At 63.8% G+C, this 21,184-nt stretch overlaps 1 protein-coding gene across 1 annotated transcript; it reads right to left on the bottom strand.

The window, feature by feature from the left end:
• Positions 1-1,106: 1,106 nt before the first annotated feature.
• PHF8 (PHD finger protein 8) lies at positions 1,107-21,023 on the bottom strand. The gene is given in 28 exon segments (XM_066984584.1): positions 1,107-1,346; positions 1,557-1,567; positions 2,569-2,957; positions 3,518-3,612; positions 3,615-3,626; positions 4,525-4,620; positions 4,713-4,832; positions 4,834-4,931; positions 7,483-7,569; positions 7,571-7,593; positions 7,687-7,772; positions 8,490-8,630; positions 8,901-8,977; positions 9,100-9,299; positions 9,980-10,044; positions 10,047-10,068; positions 10,767-10,837; positions 10,840-10,857; positions 12,031-12,137; positions 13,110-13,197; positions 14,457-14,619; positions 15,740-15,926; positions 17,175-17,316; positions 17,396-17,438; positions 17,440-17,557; positions 18,762-18,876; positions 19,463-19,548; positions 20,005-21,023. Coding segments are annotated over 28 exon segments (2,847 nt in total). The 5' UTR covers positions 20,103-21,023; the 3' UTR covers positions 1,107-1,257.
• Between the last annotated feature and the right edge of the window lie 161 nt (positions 21,024-21,184).

Below are 21,184 nucleotides of genomic sequence, written 5' to 3'. Positions count from 1 at the left end.
AAGAGGGAGGGGAACAACTTAAAAGGGGGAGGTACCCTAAAAGGGGGGGGGGCGTCCCCGGCCCTATATCGGGGGGGGGGGGGACACCTTGAGGAGGGGCCCCACAACCGATGGGAACCGAGCCCCAAGGGGGGGGGGGGGGGGGATTCGCGCCCCCCCTCACGACCCGGGTGGGGGAGGGGAGCGCCGGTAAAGGCCCGGGGCCTGCAGGCGGCGGGGAGAGCGCTAAAACCCTACGGGGGGGGGGGGGGGAAGGGGGGGAAGGGGTATCGCTAAGGGAGCCGCTGCCCCCCCCCGGCAAGGCACCGGGGCCCCCCCCCGGCCCTCCCCCCCGCCGAGGGCCCGGCCGGTACCTGCAGGGGAGGGGGGGGGGGGGGCTCAGCGCCGGGCCCGGCCGCCTCCCGCCGCCGCCGCCATCTTACACAGCGCCCCCGAGCCGCGGCCCCGCCGAAATCCCGCGAGAGCGCCGCCTCCGCGAGACTTGCGCCGAGGGGGGGGTGGAGCCGGCGGAGGGAGGAGCCAATGAGGGGAGGGGACGGGGAGGGGGGCGGGCCAATGGGAGCGCCGGGGAGGAGGGGCGAGAAGGGGGGAGGGGAAGTCTCGCGAGAGGCAGGGAGGCTGAGGGGGAAGTCTCGCGAGATTTCGGGAGGGGGCCCAACGGCCGGTGGGGGAGGGGAAGGGGGGCGCGAACCGGGCGCTCCGGCCGCTCACCGGGCCGCGCGTGCTCTCGCGAGACTTCCCCGGGCGCCTCTCGCGAGAAGAGGGGCGGGAAGGCGGAGCCGAGCCCTCCTCGGCGGCGGCGGCGGCGCACGGAGCTCTCGCGAGAACTCCGCGGGGGAGCGCGAGGAAACCCCGCGAGATCTCGCGGGAGCGATCTCGCGAGACTAGCGCCGCGTGACCCGGAGAGCTCGAGATTTTTGTTTTTTTTATTATTCTAACAAATACAAAAGTGGGGGCGGGGCCTCGCCCTCAGGCCCCGCCCACAAAACCCGCGAGGACGAAGGAGGCGGCGCCGCTCCGCATCGGCCGCGCGGCGGCCCCGCCCCCCGGGGCAACCTGAAGAGAAGTGGGCGGGGCCGGCGCGCGGGGTGGGGGGGGCCAATCAGCGCTCGCCCCCGCCCCCTCCAATGAGGAGCGGGGGTGGGCGTGGCCTCGCCGCCGCCCCGCCCGCGGCCGGGGGGCGAGGTGAATGAAAGGGGGCGTGGCTTCGTCGCGGCCCCGCCCCTTTGTGGGCGTGGCCCGGCGCGGCCCCGCCCCTCAGAGCAGCAGCTTGCCGTTGCGGTGGATCTTGAGGATGCGGCCCAGGCGCTGCTTGGCCGTGGCCAGCCCCTTCTTGGGGCGCTTCCCTGCGGGGGGGGGGGCGTGACGTCAGCGTGTGACGTCACCCACGTGACGTCATCCCCTGACGTCACCCCACATCCTTTGCTGCCTCCCCCCGGGGTGGCCCCAGCCCCTAACGCCCCCCCCCCCCCACCCCAATTACACCCCCTGCACCCCAGGGACCCTCCCCCCCCAAAGTGACCCCCCCCCCCCCAATAACGCCACCCCCTACCGACCCCCCGATCCCCTCATAACACCCCCAAAAACGACCCCCCCATAATGACCCCGCCATTCCCCCATAACGCCCCCACGACCCCCCCATTCCCCACCCCAAATAATGCCCCCATACCCCCCCACCCCACATAACCCCCCCCCAACCCCCCCACCCCATAACCCCCACCCCAAATAACCCCCCCACCCCAAAACCCCTCAATCCCCCCACCCCATAACCCCCCCCCCACCCCAAAATAACCCCCCCACCCCAAAATAACCCCCCCATAACCCCCCCGCCCCAAAATAACCCCCCCATAACCCCCCCGCCCCAAAATAACCCCCCCCCATAACCCCCCGCCCCAAAATAACCCCCCCCCATAACCCCCCCGCCCCAAAATAACCCCCCCATAACCCCCTGCCCCAAAATAACCCCCCCATAACCCCCCCTGCCCCAAAATAACCCCCCCCCCATAACCCCCCCCTGCCCCAAAATAACCCCCCCCCATAACCCCCCCTGCCCCAAAATAACCCCCCCATAACCCCCCCGCCCCAAAATAACCCCCCCCATAACCCCCCTGCCCCAAAATAACCCCCCCATAACCCCCCCGCCCCAAAATAACCCCCCCCCATAACCCCCCCGCCCCAAAATAACCCCCCATAACCCCCCCCACCCCAAATAACCCCCCCCATAACCCCCCCCACCCCAAATAACCCCCCCATAACCCCCCCACCCCAAATAACCCCCCCCATAACCCCCCCCACCCCAAATAACCCCCCGAGCCCAAAACCCCCACCCCAAATAACCCCCCGACCCCATAAACCCCCCACCCCATAAATCCCCATACCCCCAACCCAAATAACCCCCCGCCCCATAACCCCCCCGCCCCAAAACCCCCTCAATCCCCCCCCCAATAAGCCCCCCACCCCATAAACCCCCACACCCCCCAATAAGCCCCCCACCCCATAAACCCCCCCCAACCCCCCCCCACCCCCTAACCCCCACCCCCACCCCCCCCCAAATAAGCCCCCGCTCACCCTGCCCAGGGGTCCCCCCGCTGCCGGGGGGGCCGCCTCTGGCTGAGGAAGACCCCGGGGGCCATGGGGGTGGGGGCCCTGCCGGGACCCCCCCCGCGCCCCCCCGGCCTCGCCGTGTACTCGTGGTCGGCCAGGCTGGGGGGTAGGGGGGCTCCGGGGGGTCGGCGTCGGGCGCCCCCCCCTCGGCATCGGGGTCCCCCCCCCCAGCCCCAAATCGGCTTCGGGGCCCCCCCGCAGGGCTCGGGCTCCGGGCCCCCCCCCCAATGGGTTCGGGGTCGTCTTCGTCCGGGGTGGGGGGCGTGGGGGGGCGCCGCTTGGCCGGGCCCTTCCTGCGCTGCAGCTTGCGGTGTTCCTGCGGGGGGGGGGGAAATGGGGTGAGGGGGGCGCCCCTAAAAAGAAACAGCCCCAAAATCCCCAGAATTCACCCCAAAAAAAAACCCACGGGGCGCTAGAACCAGCAGAACCCCATAAAGAGCCCCCCAAAAGCGAATGCGCACAGGGGGATTATTGGGGGGTGGGAATGGGTTTAGCCCCCCCCCCCCCCCAAGCCTCCCGGCCCCAAAATCCCCAGAATTCACCCCAAAACCCCATAGGATCCTGTAACCCCCATAAAACCCTATAACCCCCTAAACCTCACCCGAAACCCCATAAGGAGCCCCCCAAAACTAGACTCAGATGTGGGGATTTTGGGGTGCTGTCAATAGATTTAGCCTCCCCCAAGCCTCCCAACCCCAAAATCGCGGGATTTCACCCCAAAAACCCCATAGCACCCTATAACATCCTAAAACCCCACAGGACCCTATAACCCTTTAAACCTCCCCAGATACCCCACAAGGAGCCCCCCAAAATCAAACTCGGATGGGGGGATTATTGGGGGGTGGGGAATAGGTTATCCCCCCCCCCCAAGCCTCCCGGCCCCAAAATCGCGGGATTTCACCCCAAAACGCACCTGCTGGGCCAGCTTGGCGGCGGCGGCGGCCAGCCCGGTCTCGACGGACGCCACCCGCGTCCCCTCCCGCACCGGGCGGCTCTGGCGGGGCAGCGAGGGGTGACACGAGCTGGGGGCACCCCAAAATATCGTCAGACCCAAAATCGCCAGAATTCACCCCAAAAACCCCATGGGGCCGTTAACCCCTTAACCCCCGCCAAAAAGAACGGGGAAAAAAAGGGATTGGGGGAGGAAGGGAGGGGAGCAAATTTTGGGGGTTCCTATTTTTTGGGGGGGGCCCCCAATTTTGGGGGAGTCCCAATTTTTTGGGGGGTCCCCAATTTTTTGGGGGGGGAGAACTCTACAGTTAGGGGTTTCCTTTTGGGGGCAAATCCCTGCTTTTTGGTGATGGGTGCCCACGTTTTTGGGGTGGGGGCTCCCAGTTTTTGGGGGCGGTCCGCAATATTTTTGAGGGGTCCCCCAATTTTTTCGGGGGTCCCCAGTTTTTGAGGGGTCCCCAGTTTTTTTTTGGGGGGGGAGAACTCCACATTTAGGGGTTTCCTTTTGGGGCAAATCCCTGCTTTTTGGCGACGTGGTGCTCACGTTTTGGGGTGGGGGGCAATTTTTGGGGTCTCCCCTCTTTTCTTGGGGTGTCCCCTTTTTTTGGGGGGGGCCACTTTTTTTTGGGGGGGGAATCCCTTTCTTTTCATCAGGAAGCCCACTTTTTGGGGCAGCCCCTTTTAGGGATTCTGCCTTTTTTTGGGGGGGTCCCCACTTTATAGGAATGCCCCCATTTTTTAGGGGGTCCCCACTTCATAACAGGGTCCCCAAATTGTTTTTTGGGGGGGTCCCAATTTTGGGGGGATCCCCAATTTTTTTGGAGGGGGGGAGAACTCTACATTTAGGGGCTTCCTTTTGGGGGCAAATCCCTGCTTTTTGGTGATGGGGTGCCCACATTTTTGGGGTGGGGGTGATTATGGTCATAATCATAATATGGTCCCCAAATTTTTTTGGGGGGGGTCCCCAACCTTTGGGGCTCCAGGGCGCGTCGTCGGTCACTTTCTTCCTCTTGGGGAGCGATTTCAGCGCCGGGTCGTCCTCATCCGACTCCAGGGAGGGATAAACTTGAGGGGGGGGCACAGAGGGGGGGGGGTCACAAAGGGTAAAAAAAAATTTGGGGACCCCCCCCCCCAAAAAAAAAAAAACCCAAACCCACTGTATTCGGCGTCCTTGAAGCAGGCCCCCAGGCTGTCCTGCTCGTCCCCCTCCTCGCTGTCGGTGCTGCGGGGGGCGGGGGGCGCGCGCCCCCCGCCCCGTTCTTGGGGGCCCCCCGCCAACCAGGGGGCGGGGGGCCGGGGGGGCGCCGGCGGGGAGGTTGGCCATGCGCAGCATGCCCTGGATGGCCTCGCGCGTGCTGGGGGAGGCGGGGGCCTCGCTGCCAAAATTTGGGGGGGGGGGGGCCATAAAATTAAAGGGGGGCATCCTAAAATTGCCCCCCCGCCCCTATTGTCGCACTCCCCTAAAATTGCCTAAGAGGACCCCAAAACCCAACTCAGCCCCCCCCAAATGCCCCAGGCGCCCCAAACCCACCCTATAGCCCCCCCCCAAAAGACCCCAAACCAACCCCAAATGACCCCAAATCCCCCTATGACCCCCAACCCCCTCCGTGACCCCCTCAAAGGATCCCAACCCCCCCCAAACGCCCCCAAATACACCTAAAGTGACCCCAAATCTCCCCCAAATGACCCCAAATCTCCCCCAAATGACCCCAAATCTCCCCAAAGTGACCCCAAACCCCATAAAAAGCCCCAAACCCCCCCAAAACGCCCCCAAACCCCCCAAAACGCCCCCAAACCCTCCCCAAAACGCCCCCAAACCCCCCCCCCAAAACGCCCCCAAACCCCCCCCAAAACGCCCCCAAACCCCCCCCAAAACGCCCCCAAACCCCCCCCAAAACCCTATTAAAACTCCAAAACCCCCCAAAATGCTCCCGAAACCCCCAAAAATGCTCCCAAAGCCCCCCATAAAACCCCCAAACCCGGCCCATAAATCCCCCAAACCCGGCCCATAAAACATCCCCAAACCCTATTAAAAACCCCAAATCCCCCCAAAAAGCCCCAAACCCCATAAAACCCCCAAATCCCCACAAAAAGCCCCCAAACCCCATAAAATGCCCCAAATCCCCACAAAAAAAAACCCAACCCGCCCCATAAAATGCCCCCAAACCCTATTAAAAACCCCAAATCCCCCCAAAAGCCCTAAACCCCATAAAACCCCCAAATCCCCCCAAAAAGCCCCCAAACCCCATAAAACGCCCCAAATCCCCACAAAAAGCCCCCCAACCCCTCATAAAACGCCCCCAAACCCTATTAAAAACCCCAAATCCCCCCAAAATGCTCCCAAACCCCATAAAACCCCCAACCCCCCCATAAAAGCCCCCAAAACCCTATTAAAAACCCCAAATGCCCCCAAAAAGCCCCCAAACCCCATAAAACGCCCCAAATCCTCATAAAAAGCCCCCGAAACCCTATTAAATACCCCAAACCCCCCCAAAAAGCTCCTAAACCCCATAAAACCCCCCAAATCCCCCCAAAGATCCCCCAAACCCCATAAAACGCCCGAAATCCCCACAAAAAGCCCCCCAACGCCCTCATAAAACGCCGCCAAACCCTATTAAAAACCCCAAACCCCCCCAAAACGCCCCCAAACGCCCCCAAAACGCCCCCAAAACCCTACAAAATGCTCCCAAACCCCATAAAACCCCCAACCCCCCCCATAAAAGCGCCCGAAACCCTATTAAAAACCCCAAACCCCCCCAAAAAGCCCCAAACCCCATAAAACCCCCCAAATCCCCCCAAAAAGCCCCCAAACCCCATAAAATGCCCCAAATCCCCCAAAAGGCCCCCAAACCCGCCCCATAAAACGCCCCGAAACCCTATTAAAAACCCCAAATCCCCCAAAAAGCTCCCCAAACCCCATAAAACCCAAATCCCCACAAAAAGCCCCCCAACCCCCTCATAAAACGCCCCAAACCCTATTAAAAACCCCAAATCCCCCCAAAATGCTCCCAAACCCCATAAAACCCCCAAACCCCCATAAAACCCCCCAAACCCCCCCATAAAACCCCCCAAACCCCCCCATAAAACCCCCCAAACCCCCCCATAAAACCCCCCAAACCCCCCCCATAAAACGCCCCCAAACCCTATTAAAAACCCCAAATCCCCCATAAAAGCCCCCAAATCCCCCATAAAAGCCCCCAAATCCCCCATAAAAGCCCCCAAACCCCCCATAAAACCCCAAATCCCCCCAAAAGCCCCCAAACCCCCCATAAAAGCCCCCAAACCCCCATAAAAGCCCCCAAACCCGCCCCATAAAACGCCCCCAAACCCTATTAAAAACCCCAAATCCCCCCAAAATGCTCCCAAACCCCCATAAAAGCCCCCAAATCCCCCAAAACCCCCAACCCCCCAAACCCTATTAAAACCCCAAATCCCCCAAAAGCCCCCAAACCCCATAAAACGCCCCCAAACCCTATTAAAAGCCCCCCAACCCCCCCCAAAAACGCCCCCAACCCCCCCCAAAAACGCCCCCAACCCCCTATTAAAACCCCCAAATCCCCCAAAAAGCCCCCAAAACCCTATTAAAAACCCCAAATCCCCCCAAAATGCTCCCAAACCCCATAAAACCCCCCAAACCCCCCCCCCCAAAAAAGCCCCCAAATCCCCCCAAAAAAGCCCCCAAACCCCCCCAAAAAAGCCCCCAAACCCCCCCAAAAAGCCCCCAAACCCCCCCAAAAAAGCCCCCAAACCCCCCCAAAAAAGCCCCCAAACCCCCCCAAAAAAGCCCCCCAAACCCCCCCAAAAAAGCCCCCAAGCCCCTATTAAAACCCCCAAATCCCCCCAAAAAGCCCCCAAAACCCTACTAAAACCCCCAAATCCCCCCAAAAAGCCCCCAACCCCATAAAACCCCCCAACCCCCCCCCAAACCCCCCTACCTGAGGGGGGTACTCGGACGCCCCCACCTGCCGGCTGGCCTTCAGCAGGTCCAGGAGCCCCGCGGCGCTGCCCCCCCTCCTCCTCCTCCGTGGTGTAATCCTCCTGGGGGGGGGGGCACGGGGTGAGCCCCCCGGCCCTATAAAATTGCCCCCCCCCCCCCAAAAAAAAAGCCCCCCCCCCCAAAAAATTCCCTACCTCGATGTCGAAGTCGACCTCTCCCGGCTCCCGCACCCGGTTGGGGTCCGAGCAGGGTTTGGCCCTGGGCAGCTTGCGGGGGAGCCCTGGGGGGGGGGGCAAAATTTTTGGGGGGGGTCACGGGGGGCCCCCGATATTCGGGGGTCCCTAGTTTGGGGGGGGGGCTTGTTTTTTGGGGGGAGGGGGGCTTTTTTTTGGGGAGGGGGGCAGGGGTGTTGAGGGGGTCAGCGCTGTTGATGTCGGGGGGGGGCTTCACTTTGGGGGCCCCCACTTTTTGGGGGGGGCCCAAATTTTTTTGGGGGGGGGCCCGAATTTTTTTAGGGGGTCCCTAATTTTTTAGGGGTCCCTAATTTTTTAGGGGGTCCCTAATTTTTAGGGGGTCTGATTATTTTTGGGGGGGGGCACATTTTGACCACAGTTACCCCATCGTTTGAAGCGGACCCCATGGGGCCGCTTTTTTGGGGGGTCCCCGTTTTTTGGGGGGTCCCATTTTTTGGGGGGGGGTCCCCATTTTTTGGGGGGGGTCCCCATTTTTTGGGGGGGTCCCCGTTTTATTTTGGGGCTGTTTTATTTTTTGGGGGGTCCCCGCTTTATATGGGGGGGGGGTCCCATTTTATTTGGGGGGGTCCCCACTACCTGGGGGACGCTCTTTTTGGGGGGGGGGTCCCCGCTTTAATCGGGGTTCCCCATTTAGGGCCGGGACCCCCACTTTTGGGGTTGCCCCCATTCTTTTGGGGGGGTCCCCATTTTTCGGGGGGGGCCATTTTTAGGGGGGGCCCATTTTTTGGGGGGGGGTCACTCACGGGGCAGGCGGCGGGGGCCTCGCCGGGGGGGGGGGTCTCGTCGATCTGCAGGTCCTCCTCCGAATCCAGGTCCAGGGGGGCTCGGGGGGAGCAGGAGGGCGAGGGGGGCGCGGGGCCCCCACCCTGCGGCTGCGGCGGGGGCTGGAAGGGGGGGGGCACAGCATAAAATGGGGGGGGGCACGATTTAATTTTGCCCCCCCCCCAGCCTTTTAATACAGGGGGGGCTATATTCCCCTTACCCCCCCCCCCCTTAACCCTAAATTTTTGGGGTCCCCCCCCCCCAGCCCCATTAATATGGGGGGGGGCGTTACGGGGGGGCCCCCCCCGACCCTATAATGCCCCCCCCGACCCTATAATGCCCCCCCGACCCTATAATGCCCCCCCCCGTGCCCCCCCCCCCCGGCCGCTCACCGCCCCCCGTTGGCCAGCAGGATCTGGAGGTCCCCCTCCGAGTCGCCGTCCGTCTCCTCGGGGCTGGAGCTGGGGGGCTGCGGGGGGGGGGGACACGGGGGGGGGGGGGGTCAGCACCCCCAAATCCCCCCCCCCCATAGCGCCCCCCCCCCCCCCCCCAAAAAAAAAAAGCCCCCCCCCCCCCCAAATCCCTGCCCACCTCGTCCTCTTCTTCGTCGTCTTCCTCCTCCTCCTCCTCCTCCAAGGGGGGGGGCCGGGCTGGGGGCCCCCCCCCTGCGCCCCCCCAGTTTGCTGCCGGGGGGGTCCGGGGGGGGGGCGGCGGCGGCGGGAGGGTGGGGGGGGGCACGGGGGGGGGCCGAAGGGGGGCCCTGGTTTCCCCGCGCTCTGCTGGAACAGCTCCTGGGGGGGGGGGGGGCACGGTGAGGGGCTCCCAGTGCCTCCCAGTTCATCCCAGTAAGCCCCAGTACCTCCTCAATGACCTCCCAGTGCATCCTGCACCCCATATCACAATCCCAGTGCTTCCCAGTTCATCCCAGTAACCCCCAAACCCCACCCAGTAATCTCCAACCTGTCCCCGTGCCCCCATCCCACTCCCAGTTCCTCCCAGTCCATCCCAGTAACCCCCAACCCCCTCCCAGTAACCTCCCAGCCCTGCCCTGCCCCCCATACGATGCCACCAGTTCTTCCCAGTTCCTCCCAGTCCATCCCAGTAACCCCACCCCCTCCCAGTAACCTCCCAGCCCTGCCCTGCACCCCATACGATGCCACCAGTTCTTCCCAGTTCCTCCCAGTCCATCCCAGTAACCCCCAACCCCCTCCCCTACACCCATATGCACCCCCAGTTCCTCCAGTTCATCCCAGTAACTCCCAGCCCCTCTCCCGCACCCAATATAATGCCCCAGTTCCTCCCAGTCCATCCCAGTAACCCCCAACACTCCCCTATGACCTCCCAGTGCCTCCCCACGCCCCCCCAACACCCCCAGCGCCTCCCAGTAACCCCCCAGCCCCCCCAGCACCCCCAACGCCCCTCCAGTCCCTCCCAGTTGCTCCCAGTCCCTCCCAGTTGCCCCCAGTCCCACCTGGGCCAGCCGCACCTCCCTGCCCAGTTCCCGCACCAGCTGCCCCGGCCGCAGCGTCTCGGGATCTCCTGCGCGTGCTCCCCCAGCGCCTGGGGGGGAGGGACAGAAATTGGGGGACCCCCCCCCCCAAAAAATGGGGACTCCCCCCAACCCCCAGAGCTCCCCATAACCCCCTGGACCACCCCCAATTCCCCAGGACCCCCCCCAAAGCCCCCCAAATCACCCAGGACCCCCCCAAAAAGGTGGGACCCCCCCAAAAAAGGCGGGGACCCCCGCCCATAACGCCCCTGGACCCCCCCAAATCCCCCAGGACCCCCCCCCAAAAAAAAAGGTGAGGACCGCCCCCCCAGCCCCCCCAAAACCCTATTTAGGGCCTCTAAAACCCCCAACAGCCCCCCCCCAAATCCCACCAGACCCCCCCCCCAAAAAAAATTGGAGACCCCCCCCCAAAAATGCCCCTAGGGCCCCCCCAAGCCCCCCACAGCCCCCCCAAAACCCCCTCCAGGGCCCCTAAATCCCCCAATAACCCCCAACCCCCCCCCAGAACCCCCCATAGACCCCCCCCAAATTTTTCAGGACCCCCCCCCAAAAAAAATGCCCCCCCCCCAAAAAAAATTGGAGACCCCCCCCCCCAAAATGCCTCTAGGGCCCCCCAACCCCACACAAATCCCCCTAACCCCTCCTCCAGGGCCCCTAAAACCCCCAATAACCCCCCAAGCCCCCCCAGAGACCCCCCCCAAAATTTTGGGGGACCCCCCCCAAAAATTGCCCCCCCCCCCCCCCTCACCTCGCGGCGGGTCCAGGCGCGGAAGGCGGCCGTCAGCGCCTTGGCCCCCTGCACCAGGTAGGCAGCGGGGGGCGCCGGTTCTCCCGCAGCCCTGGGGGGGGGGGGGGCACGGTGGTGGGGACCCCCCCAGAGACCCCCCAAATGGGGCTGGGACCACCAAGACCCCCCCCCAGGATGGGTCGGGGACCCCAAACCCCCCCCCCAAAGACTGGTCTAGGACCCCCAGGACCCCCCCAAACAGGGCTGGGACCCCCCGGGACCCCCTGAGGATGGGTCTGGGACCCAAAGGACCCCCCCAGAGCCCCCCCGGGAGGGGGCTGGGACCCCCCAGGACCCCCCCAGGACCCCCCCAGGAGGGAGCCGGGACCCCCAAAAGCCCCCCAGGATGGTCTGGGGACCCCAAATCCCCCCTAAAGACTGGTCTAGGACCCCCAGAACCCCCCCAGACCCACCCCAGGAGGGGGCTGGGACCCCCAGGACCCCCCAAGACCCCCCCCAGGAGGGAGCCGGGACCCCCAAAAGCCCCCCAGGACGGTCTGGGGACCCCAAATCCCCCCTAAAGACTGGTCTAGGACCCCCAGGACCCCCCCAGACACACCCCAGGAGGGGGCTGGGACCCCCCAGGACCCCCCAAGACCCCCCCAGGACCCCCCAAGACCCCCCCAGGACCCCCCCAGGACCCCCCCAGGACCCCCCCAGGACCCCCCCAGGAGGGAGCCGGGACCCCCAAGAGCCCCCCAGGAGGGAGCCGGACCCCAATATCCACCCTAAGGACTGGTCTAGGACCCCCAGGACCCCCCCAGACCCACCCCAGGAGGGGCTGGGACCCCCCAGGACCCCCCCAGGATCCCCCAAGACCCCCCCAGGACCCCCCAAGACCCCCCAGGACCCCCCCAGGAGGGAGCCCCCCAGGATGGTCCTGGGACCCCCAAATACCTCTCCAGGACTGGTCCTGGGACCCCAAATATCCCCCCAGGATCCCCCAAAACAGGGCTGGGACCCCCCCAGAACCCCCCCAAGACCCCCCCAGGAGGGAGCCGGGACCCCCAACACCCCCCAAAACAGGGCTGGGACACCCCCCCCCCCAGGACCCCCCACAAGACCCCCCCAGGAGGGAGCCAGGACCCCCAGGAGCCCCCCAGGATGGCCCTGGGACCCCAAATATCCGCCCAGGATCCCCCAAAACAGGGCTGGGACCCCCCCAGGACCCCCCTAAGACCCCCCAGGACCCCCCCCAGGAGGGACTGCCCCCCCCCGGACCCACCTCGGAAGGTGTCCAGCAGGTGCCTGCCCACGTACCAGCAGATGGTCTCGAAGTTGGGGAAGGTGCCGAGCTCGGCCGTGCTCAGGCGCCGCTCGATCTCGTACGCCCTGCGCCCCACAGCACCCCAAAACACCCCATGGCACCCCAAAACACCCCACGGCGCCCCAAAACACCCCACGGCGCCCCCCCAAAAACACCCCGTGCCCCCCAGGTGCCCTGCAGCCCCCCGAAACGGCTCAGAACTGCACCACGACCCCGTAAAAGCCACCCCACAACCGCTCCGGATCACCCTGAATTGACCCAAAGTTGCCAAATCTCCCCCAAAAAGTACCCGCAGCCCCCCCCAAACTGCCCCCTAAGCCCCCACATCCACCCCCAAATCCCCCCCCAAACACCCCCTTACCCCCCCCAACCCCACCCCATAACCCTCCAGACCACCCCATAACCCCCAAAACCACCCCATAACGCCCCCGATCAGCCCTGCAGCCCCCCCGAATCACCCCAGTGGGTGCCCAGAGACCCCCCAAACCCACCCCAAAACAGCCCCTTACCCCCCCAAAACACCCCCTTACCCCCCGCAGCCCCCAAAACACCCCTTACCCCCCAAACCCACCCCAAAACACCCCCTTACCCCCTGCAGCCCCCCAAAACACCCCCTTACCCCCCCAAACCCACCCCATAGCCCCCCCAAAATACCCCATTACTCCCCCAACCCCACCCCGTAACCCTCAAAACCACCCCAAAACGCCCCCGACCTGCTCCACAGCCCCCCCAAATCACCCCAGCGGGTGCTTTGGGTCCCCTCAACCCCCCCCCCCCAAACACCCCATTACCCCCATAGCCCCCCCAAAATACCCCTTACCCCCATAGCCCCCCCCAAAACACCCCCCTTAGCCCCCCCAAAAAACCCTCCAGACCACCCCATAACCCTCAAAACCACCCCAAAACACCCCCAAAATGCCCCGCAGCCCCCCCAGATCACCCCAGGGGGTGCTCGGGACCCCCCCCCCAACCCCACCCCAGGGGTGCTCGGGACCCCCCCGCCCTTTTTAAGCCCCCCCAAAACCCCCCCCACCCACTTGAGCTGCATGGCGATGTTGAGGCTGTGCAGGAAGTTGCCCCCGAATGCCAAGCAGTCGACGGGGGTCAGCACGGCGTGGATCCAACCTGGGGGGGGGGCACGAAGGCTCGGGGACCCCCCCCCCAAAAGATCCCCCCCACCACTACCCCACAAGCGCCCCCAAGGACCCCCAAAATGGCTCCAGGATGGGGGGGGGGCCAGGATGGGACCCCCAAGACCCCCCCCAGGAAGGAGGTGGGACCCCCAAATAACCCACCCAGGACAGGACTAAGACCCCCATGACCCCCCCCCAGAATGGTCCTGGGACCCCCCAGGAGCCCCCCAGAACGGTCCTGGGACCCCAAATCCCCCCTGAGGACTGGTCTAGGACCCCCAAGACCTCCCCCAGGACCCCCCAAGAAGGGGCTGGGACCCCCAAGACCCCCCCCCAGGATGGTCCTGGGAGCCCAAATCCCCCTCCTGAACTGGTCTAGGACCCCCAGGATCCCCCAGAATGGGGCTGGGACCCCCAAGGCCCACCCAGGACCTCCCCAGGAAGGGGCTGGGACCCCAAATCTCCCCCAGGACTGGTCTAGGACCCCCAGAACCCCCCCCCAACCCCCCAAAACAGGGCTGGGACCCCCCCAGGACTGGGTTGGGACCCCAAATGAGGACTGGCCTAGGGATCCCCCCAGGAAGGGGCCCCAACCCTCCCGGGACCCCCAGAACAGGGCTAGGACCCCCCCAGGATGGGGCTGGGACCCCAAATCTCCCCCCAGAACTGGTCTAGGACACCCAGAAAACCCTCCCCAGACCCCCCAAAACAGGGCTGGGACCCCCCCAGGATGGGTTTGGGACCCCAAATCTCCCCTGAGGACTGGTCTAGGACCCCCAAGATCCCCCCAGGAAGGGGCTGGGACCCCCAGAAACTCCCCCCAGACTCCCCAGAATGGTCCTGGGACCCCCAAGACCCCCACACACACCCTCCAAGAAGGGTCCTGGGACCCCAAATCTCCCTCCAGCACCGGTCTAGGACCCCCAGAAACCCCCCCAAAACAGGGCTGGGACCCCCAAGACCCCCCCAGAGTGGTCCTGGGAGCCCAAATCTCCCTCCTGAACTGGTCTAAGACCCCCATGACCCCCCAGACCCCCCAGAATGGGGCTGGGACCCCCAAGGCCCCCCCCAGACGGGGGCTGGGACCCCAAATCTCCCTCCAGAACTGGTCTAGGACCCCCAGAACCCCCCCCCCCAGACCCCCCCAAAACAGGGCTGGGACCCCCAAGACCCCCCCCAGAACGGTCCTAGGACCCCCAAGACCCCCCCCAGACGCCCCCCAAGCATGGGGCTGCCCCCCCCCCCCCTTACCCGTGGGGATGAAGAGGGTCTGGCCCTGGCGGAGGGGGCAGCGGTAGCAGCGGTCCACCTGGTCCCCGAAAAAAAGCTGCCCCTGGTTGCGGGAGCTGCTCCAGGCCTCGAAGAGCCCCAGGTTGGCGGCCGTGGGGCGAGCCAGGTAGAAAATCTTCTCGCCCTGCCGGGGGGGGGGACAGCCGTGGGGCGGAGGAAGCCCGCCCCGCAGACCCCGCTTCCCACCCCGGAGGCGTTCGAGGGGCTCCGGAGCCCCCACAAAAATCGCCCCCACGCGCCCCGCGAAACCGTCCGTCTCCCCCGCAGATCCCTGGGATTTTTGTGATTGTCCCGCGGGTGGCCCCAAAACATCCCATAGGGCCCCTGGAACCCATCCCATAGAGCCCGTAACTCTCATAACCACCCCATCCGCCCCAAAATCCACCCCATGGACCCCCATCACCTCCCCAAACCACCCCATAGACCCCAAACCCACATCATAGACCCCCACAACCACCCCAAACCCCTCCCAAAACACCCCAAACCCACCCCGCAGACCCCATAACTCTCATGAGAACCCCATACCCCCCTGAAATCCACCCTATACACCCCATAACCACCCCAAACCCTCCCAAACCACCCCAAATCCCTCCCAAAGCCACCCCATACACGATATAACTCTCATAACCACCCCATAACCCTGGAAATCCCCCCTATAGACTCCATAACCACCCCAAATCCCTCCCAAACCACCCCAAATCCCTCCCCAAAGCCACCCCATAGATGATATAACTCTCATAACCACCCCACACCCATGAAAATCCCCCCTATAGACTACATAACCACCCCAAATCCCTCCCAAACCACCCCAAATCCACCCCACAGAGAACCCCATACCCCCCTCAAATCCACCCTATACACCCCATAACCACCCCAAATCCCTCCCCAAAGCCACCCCATAGATGATATAACTCTCATAACCACCCCACACCCATGAAAATCCCCCCTATAGACCCCATAACCACCCCATAACCACCCCAAACCCCTAAACCACCCCAAACCCACCCCACAGACCCCCGTAACTCTCATAATAACCCCATACCCCCTCTGAAATCCACCCTATAGACCCCATAACCACCCCAAACCCACCCCCGCAGACCCCATAACTCTCATAACCACCCCATGCCCCCTGAAATCCACCCTATAGACCCCATAACCACCCCATAACCACCCCAAATCCCCCCCAAACCACCCCAAATCCCCCCCAAACCCACCCCAAACGCCCCCCCAAACCCCCCCCGTACCCTGAGGACGTGGCACCACGCCGAGGCCCCCCCCCGGTCGACGTGGAAGTCGGTGAAGCTGTCGCGGGCGCCCAGCAGGCAGAACTTCTGCAGGCTCGGCCGCTCCCGCGCCGACTCCCCCGGCCACAGGTTCTCCACCCAGGAGAGCTTGCGCACGATGCGGGGGGTCTCCACCACGTTCGACAGCCTGGGGGGGGGCAGAAATTATGGGGTGGGGTCCCCGTTCAGCAGGGGGGGCCCATACGGCGCGGGGGAGGTAGGGGTTTGGTGGAGGGGGGCATAGGATTTATGGTTTTTTTTTGTAAGGGAAAGGTTTTGATGGGGACGTGGTGATGGGGGGCCACCAAGGTTGGGGAGGTGAAGGGGGGGCCCCAAGAGGTGTCCCATGGGTGAGCGGGGTCAGAAGGACCCAAGGGTGTCGTGGTGGTGACCGTGAATGGGAGGAAATCTAGGATGTCCCATGGGGGTGACCATGACCAGGAGGACCCCAAGGACATCCCATGGGGGTGACCAAGAGCAGGAGGGCCCCAAGAACATCTCAGGGGGGTGACCAAGAGCAGGAGGACACCAAAGATGTCCCATGGGGGTGACAGCGACCAGGAGGACACCAAGGACATCCCATGGGTGAGTCGGAGAACAATAGCGATGACCATGACCAGGAGGACCCCAAGGAAGCCACAGAGATAACCATGAGCAGAAGAGCTCCAACAAAGCCATGGAGATAACCATGACCAGGAGGACCCCAACGAAGCCACGGAGATAACCATGACCAGGAGGACCCCAAGGAAGCCACGGAGATAACCATGACCAGGAGGACCTCAACGAAGCCACAGAGATAACCATGACCAGGAGGACCTCAACGAAGCCACGGAGATAACCATGACCAGGAGGACCTCAATGAAGCCGTGGAGATAACCACAACCAGAAGAACTCCAATAAAGAAATGGAGATAACCATGACCAGGAGGAGCCCAACGAAACCAGAAAGATAACCATGACCAGAAGAACTTCAGTAAAGCAATGGAGATAACCATGACTCAGAGAACCCCAACAAAGCCATGGACGTAACCATGACCAAGAGGACCCCAACGAAACCATGGACATAACCACGACCCGGAGAACCTCAACGAAGCCATGGAAATAACCACGACCAGAAGAACTCCAATAAAGAAATGGAGATCACCATGATCAGGAGAACCTCAACGAAGCTATGGAGATAACCATAACCAGGAGAACCCCAACGAAGCCATGGAAGTGACTGTGTCCTCGAGGAACCCAACAAAACCACGGAGATAACCGTGACCAAAAAGACCCCAACAAAACCACGGAGGTAACCATGACCAGGAGGACCCCAACAAAGCCATGGAGATAACCGTGACCAGGAGGACCCCAAGGATGACCACGACCACCAGGAGGCCCCGGGGGCTTTCCCTCACCGTGTGTCAGAGAACTCCAGCCCGGTGACGTTGAGGACGCGGTCCCGACGGGTGCCGCAGAAGTAGGTGACGAAGTCGCCCAGCTTCATCTTCAGCGGCACCTGGCGCCCCACGTCCATCACCTCGATCTCCTTCTCCGCTCCTGGCCCACCAAAAATGGGTCAGAAAAGGGTTTTTTTTTTGGGGGGGGGGAGGGGGGAGACGCCGACCCCGAAGCTCACCCACGTAGTGCTCGACGTCGCGGGCGGAGAAGGTGGGGGGGGGGCAAGGTCATGCCCAGCCCCTCCTTGCGGGCCACCAGGATGGGGACGCTGAAGGTCTTCTCCTCCAGGTACTCCACCGTCAGCTGCGCCCCGCTGGGCTTCAGCAGCACCTCATCGGCGCTGGGGGGGGGGAAGAAGAGAAGTGAGGGGGGCCCTCGTGGGTTCTATAGGTGCTATAGGGTCTTGGTAGGATCTCCAGAGAGCGGAGCTTCTCGAGGTGCCCTATGGGACCCCACGGCACGCATAGTAATGTCCCTATAGAGCCCCAAGAGACCCTACAGGAGCTACGGAGCCTCCAGAGGTTTTACAGCCTCTGTAGAGGCCCACATGGCCTCCCCTGGGACCCACAGAACCCCTACGGAACCCCAGGAGGTTCTACGGGACCTATAGAATCCCCATGGGCCCCACGGAACCTCAAGAGGCTCCCGTAGAACCCCAATGAGCCCTACAGGAGCCGTGAAGCCCCAAGAAATCCTATAGCCTCTATAGAGGCCCGCAGAGCCTCAAAAGATCCACAGAGTCCCAAGAGACCCTATAGGCCTTATAGAAAACCACAGAGCCTTGAGAGATCCTATAACCTCTATGGAAATCCAAAGAGCCTCAAGAGACCCTATAGATTTTATAGAGACCCACAAAGCCTCAAGAGATCCTATAGCCTCTATAGAGGCCCGCAGAGCACCCAGAGATCCTATACACCCTACAGAGGCCCATACAGTGCCAAGAAATCCTACAGCCACTATAGAGATCTATATAGCCTCAAGAAATTCTACGACCTCTTTAGAGACTCGTAGAGCCCAAGAGATCCTACAGACCCTATAGAGATCCATAGAGCACAAGAGATCCTATAGCCTCTGTAGAGACCCATAGAGCCCCAAAAGATCCTACAAACCCTATAGACACCCACGGACTCTCAAGAGATCCTATAGCTTCTATAGGGATCCATGGAGCTCTTTAAGAGTTCCAACTCTACGATCTCTACAGAGCCCCTGAAGAGCCTCACGAGGGTATGGAGCCCCTATACAACCCTGGTAGGACTCCTACGCTGCCCGCTAAGATCATATAGGTCCTATATCACCCTAAAACAGCACCGCAGCCCCCCCACAAGGCCCATACACCTCCCATACCACCCTTACAAGGCCCTCACAGACCACCCGGCCCCTATAGCGCCCATAGGGGAGGGAAGACAACAACCCCACGCCACCCCAGGGAGGGAGCCACCCCCTATAGGACCCAACCCCGCACCCATACGCCACCACGCAGCAGCTCCAGCACGCCGCAGGGCCCTATAGACCCTATAGGGCCAGGCGCTATAGGTGCCACTCACCTGGGGAAGGTGCGGCCCCGCAGCTCCCGCACAAACTGGGCGCTGCCGGTGCGCACGGGGCGGCCCGCATCCACATCCACTGGCGCCGGTTTCGGGGGGGCCCGGCGACGCTTCACTATAGGGTGAGGACGTATAGACCGGTCCGGGGCGCGTATAGACCCGTGTCAGGCACATATAGACCCATACAGGGCCCGTATGGGCCCATACAGGGCCAGGAAGCGTGGTCCCACAAGGCCCAACCCCAGCCCCGTATGGACCACACCAACCTGCCCCAGTCCCATATGGCCCCATACAGCCCAACCCCGGTCCCATATGGTCCTATACGGACCAAGAGAACCTCCTGGTCCCATATGACCTCTATAATGCTTACGAGGGAGGGGAAACAGCCCTATAAACCCCAGCACCGGCCTATACAGCCCAAGCCCAGCCCTATACAGCCCAACCCCAGTCCCATACGGCCCAGCCCCAGTCCCATACGGCCCAATATAGGGGAACCACCCCTATACGACCCCCTCCCGGCCCCACACGACCCCAGTCCCATAAAATCCCCACCCCATAGAAGACCGTAGGGCCTGCCCCCAGTCCCCCACGGCCCCATAGGGCCCCCGAGAGGACAACCAGCCCCGTACGGCCCCGCACGCCGGGGGTCCCCTATATCCCCTATAGGCCCCCGGCCCCACACGCCCCGTAGCGGCACTCACTGACGGAGGGCCCCCGCAGGACGGCGCACTGGGGGCAGTGGTAGAGGTCGATCTCGGCCGCCGCCTCCTCCTCCACCCCCACGCAGCTGTGGGGATGGTGTCACCAGTGCCAGTACAAACCAGTACAGACCAGTATCCCCCACGCACGCTCCCAGTCCCTCCCAGTTAATCCCAGTAGCACAGGAACTCGGATTCCTCCAAGCCCCCCCAGCCCTCCCAATTACCCCAGTGCCCCCCCCCGCATCTCCCAGTCCCCCCCAGTCCCCTGCTCCCCCACACCTCCCAATCCCTCCCAGTACCCTCCAGTCCCTTCCCAGTGGCTTAAGTGCCCCTCAGTTTCCCTCCCAGTATATCCCGGATCCCTCCCAGTGACTCCCAGTCCCCCTCAATTCCCCTCCCAGTCCCTCCCAGTATATCCCAGTTCCCTCCTCACGGCTCCCAGTGCCCCCCACTCCCTTCCCAGTGCCTTCCAGTCCCTTCCCACAGCTCCCAGTGACCCTCATTTCCCCTCCCAGTCCATCCCAGTGCCTCCCAGCGCCCACCTGCCATGGAACCAGTCCTGGCAGCCGTCGCACTCGATCATGAAGCGGGTGACATCGTAGGGCAGGCGGCACAGGCAGTACACGGGCACCGAGGCCATGGCCGCCCCTATAGGCCCCTATAGGCCCCCCCCAGACCCCCTCCCAGCCCGGGACATCGATGGAGGCTCCTATAGACACCCCCCCCCAATCCCCTCCCCCCCCTCTCCCTATGGAAGACCCCTTGTGGGGGCTCGCGTGGGTTTTCTATAGGGGATCCCCCGCTCTATAGGGCCCCCATAGGGGACCAGTCCCCCCTGCTCTATAGGGAGGGGGCAGCTGAGCCTGGGGGACCTGGACAAACCCCTGTATAGGCTCAGGAGGAACCCTCCCCTCGGATCTATAGTGCCCTGCGCCCCCCCAGAGGGCCTATAGGGACCTGGGCACCCCCAAACGGTCTATAGGGTGCTGTGAGCCCCCCAAAAGAGCCTGGGGGGGTCTCTCTTGCTCTATAGAACCCCTACACCCCCCGTAAGGAGTCTATGGGATCCCAAGGCTTCCCCCAGAAGCTCTCTGGGGTCTCGCTGGCTCTATAAGCCCCCCACAACCCTATAGGGCCCTGGGACCCCCCCGAAGGGGCTGCGGGGTCTCCTCGCCCTACAGGGCCTCGGCCCTCCCCCCGCGGCCTACAGGGCCCCCGTAGAGGCCTAGAGGGCCCCGAGGCGCCTCCAAGGAACCTATAAAGCCCCGCGCCCACCCCTGGGGATCTATAGGGCCCCGGGACACCCCCACACAGAACCCTATAGGGCCCTGCCCCCCCCCCCCGCGGCCTACAGGCCCCGAGCTCCCCGCGAGGCCTGCGCGCCCCTCGCCGCCCCGCTAGGCCTCAGGCCCGGCCGCCGCTCCCGGGCTCGCTTCTCGCCGCCTCGCCGCCGTCCCCGCCGCCCTCGCCGCCGTCCCGGCCGCCGTCCCGGCCTCGCCGCCTTCTCCGCCGCGGCTCCCGCCGGCTCCGGCCTCCCAATAAAGTTTATTCAAACGCGGAACGGGAAGGAGGAGGCGGGGCCGCACCGCCATTTTGGGCCGCCCGCGCCGCCATCTTGGGGAGGGCGCGGCGCCATCTTGGGAAGGGCAAGGAGGGCGCCCGCCGGGGCGTGGGCGCCGCCATCTTGGGAGTGGCGGCGCGGCGCGGCCGCCATCTTGGGAG

Source organism: Anser cygnoides, chromosome 29 (genome assembly GCF_040182565.1).
Source record: "Anser cygnoides isolate HZ-2024a breed goose chromosome 29, Taihu_goose_T2T_genome, whole genome shotgun sequence".
NCBI lineage: Eukaryota > Metazoa > Chordata > Aves > Anseriformes > Anatidae > Anser > Anser cygnoides.
Note: the sequence above shows the minus strand (reverse complement) of the source record. Positions and strands in the feature narration are given on the sequence as shown.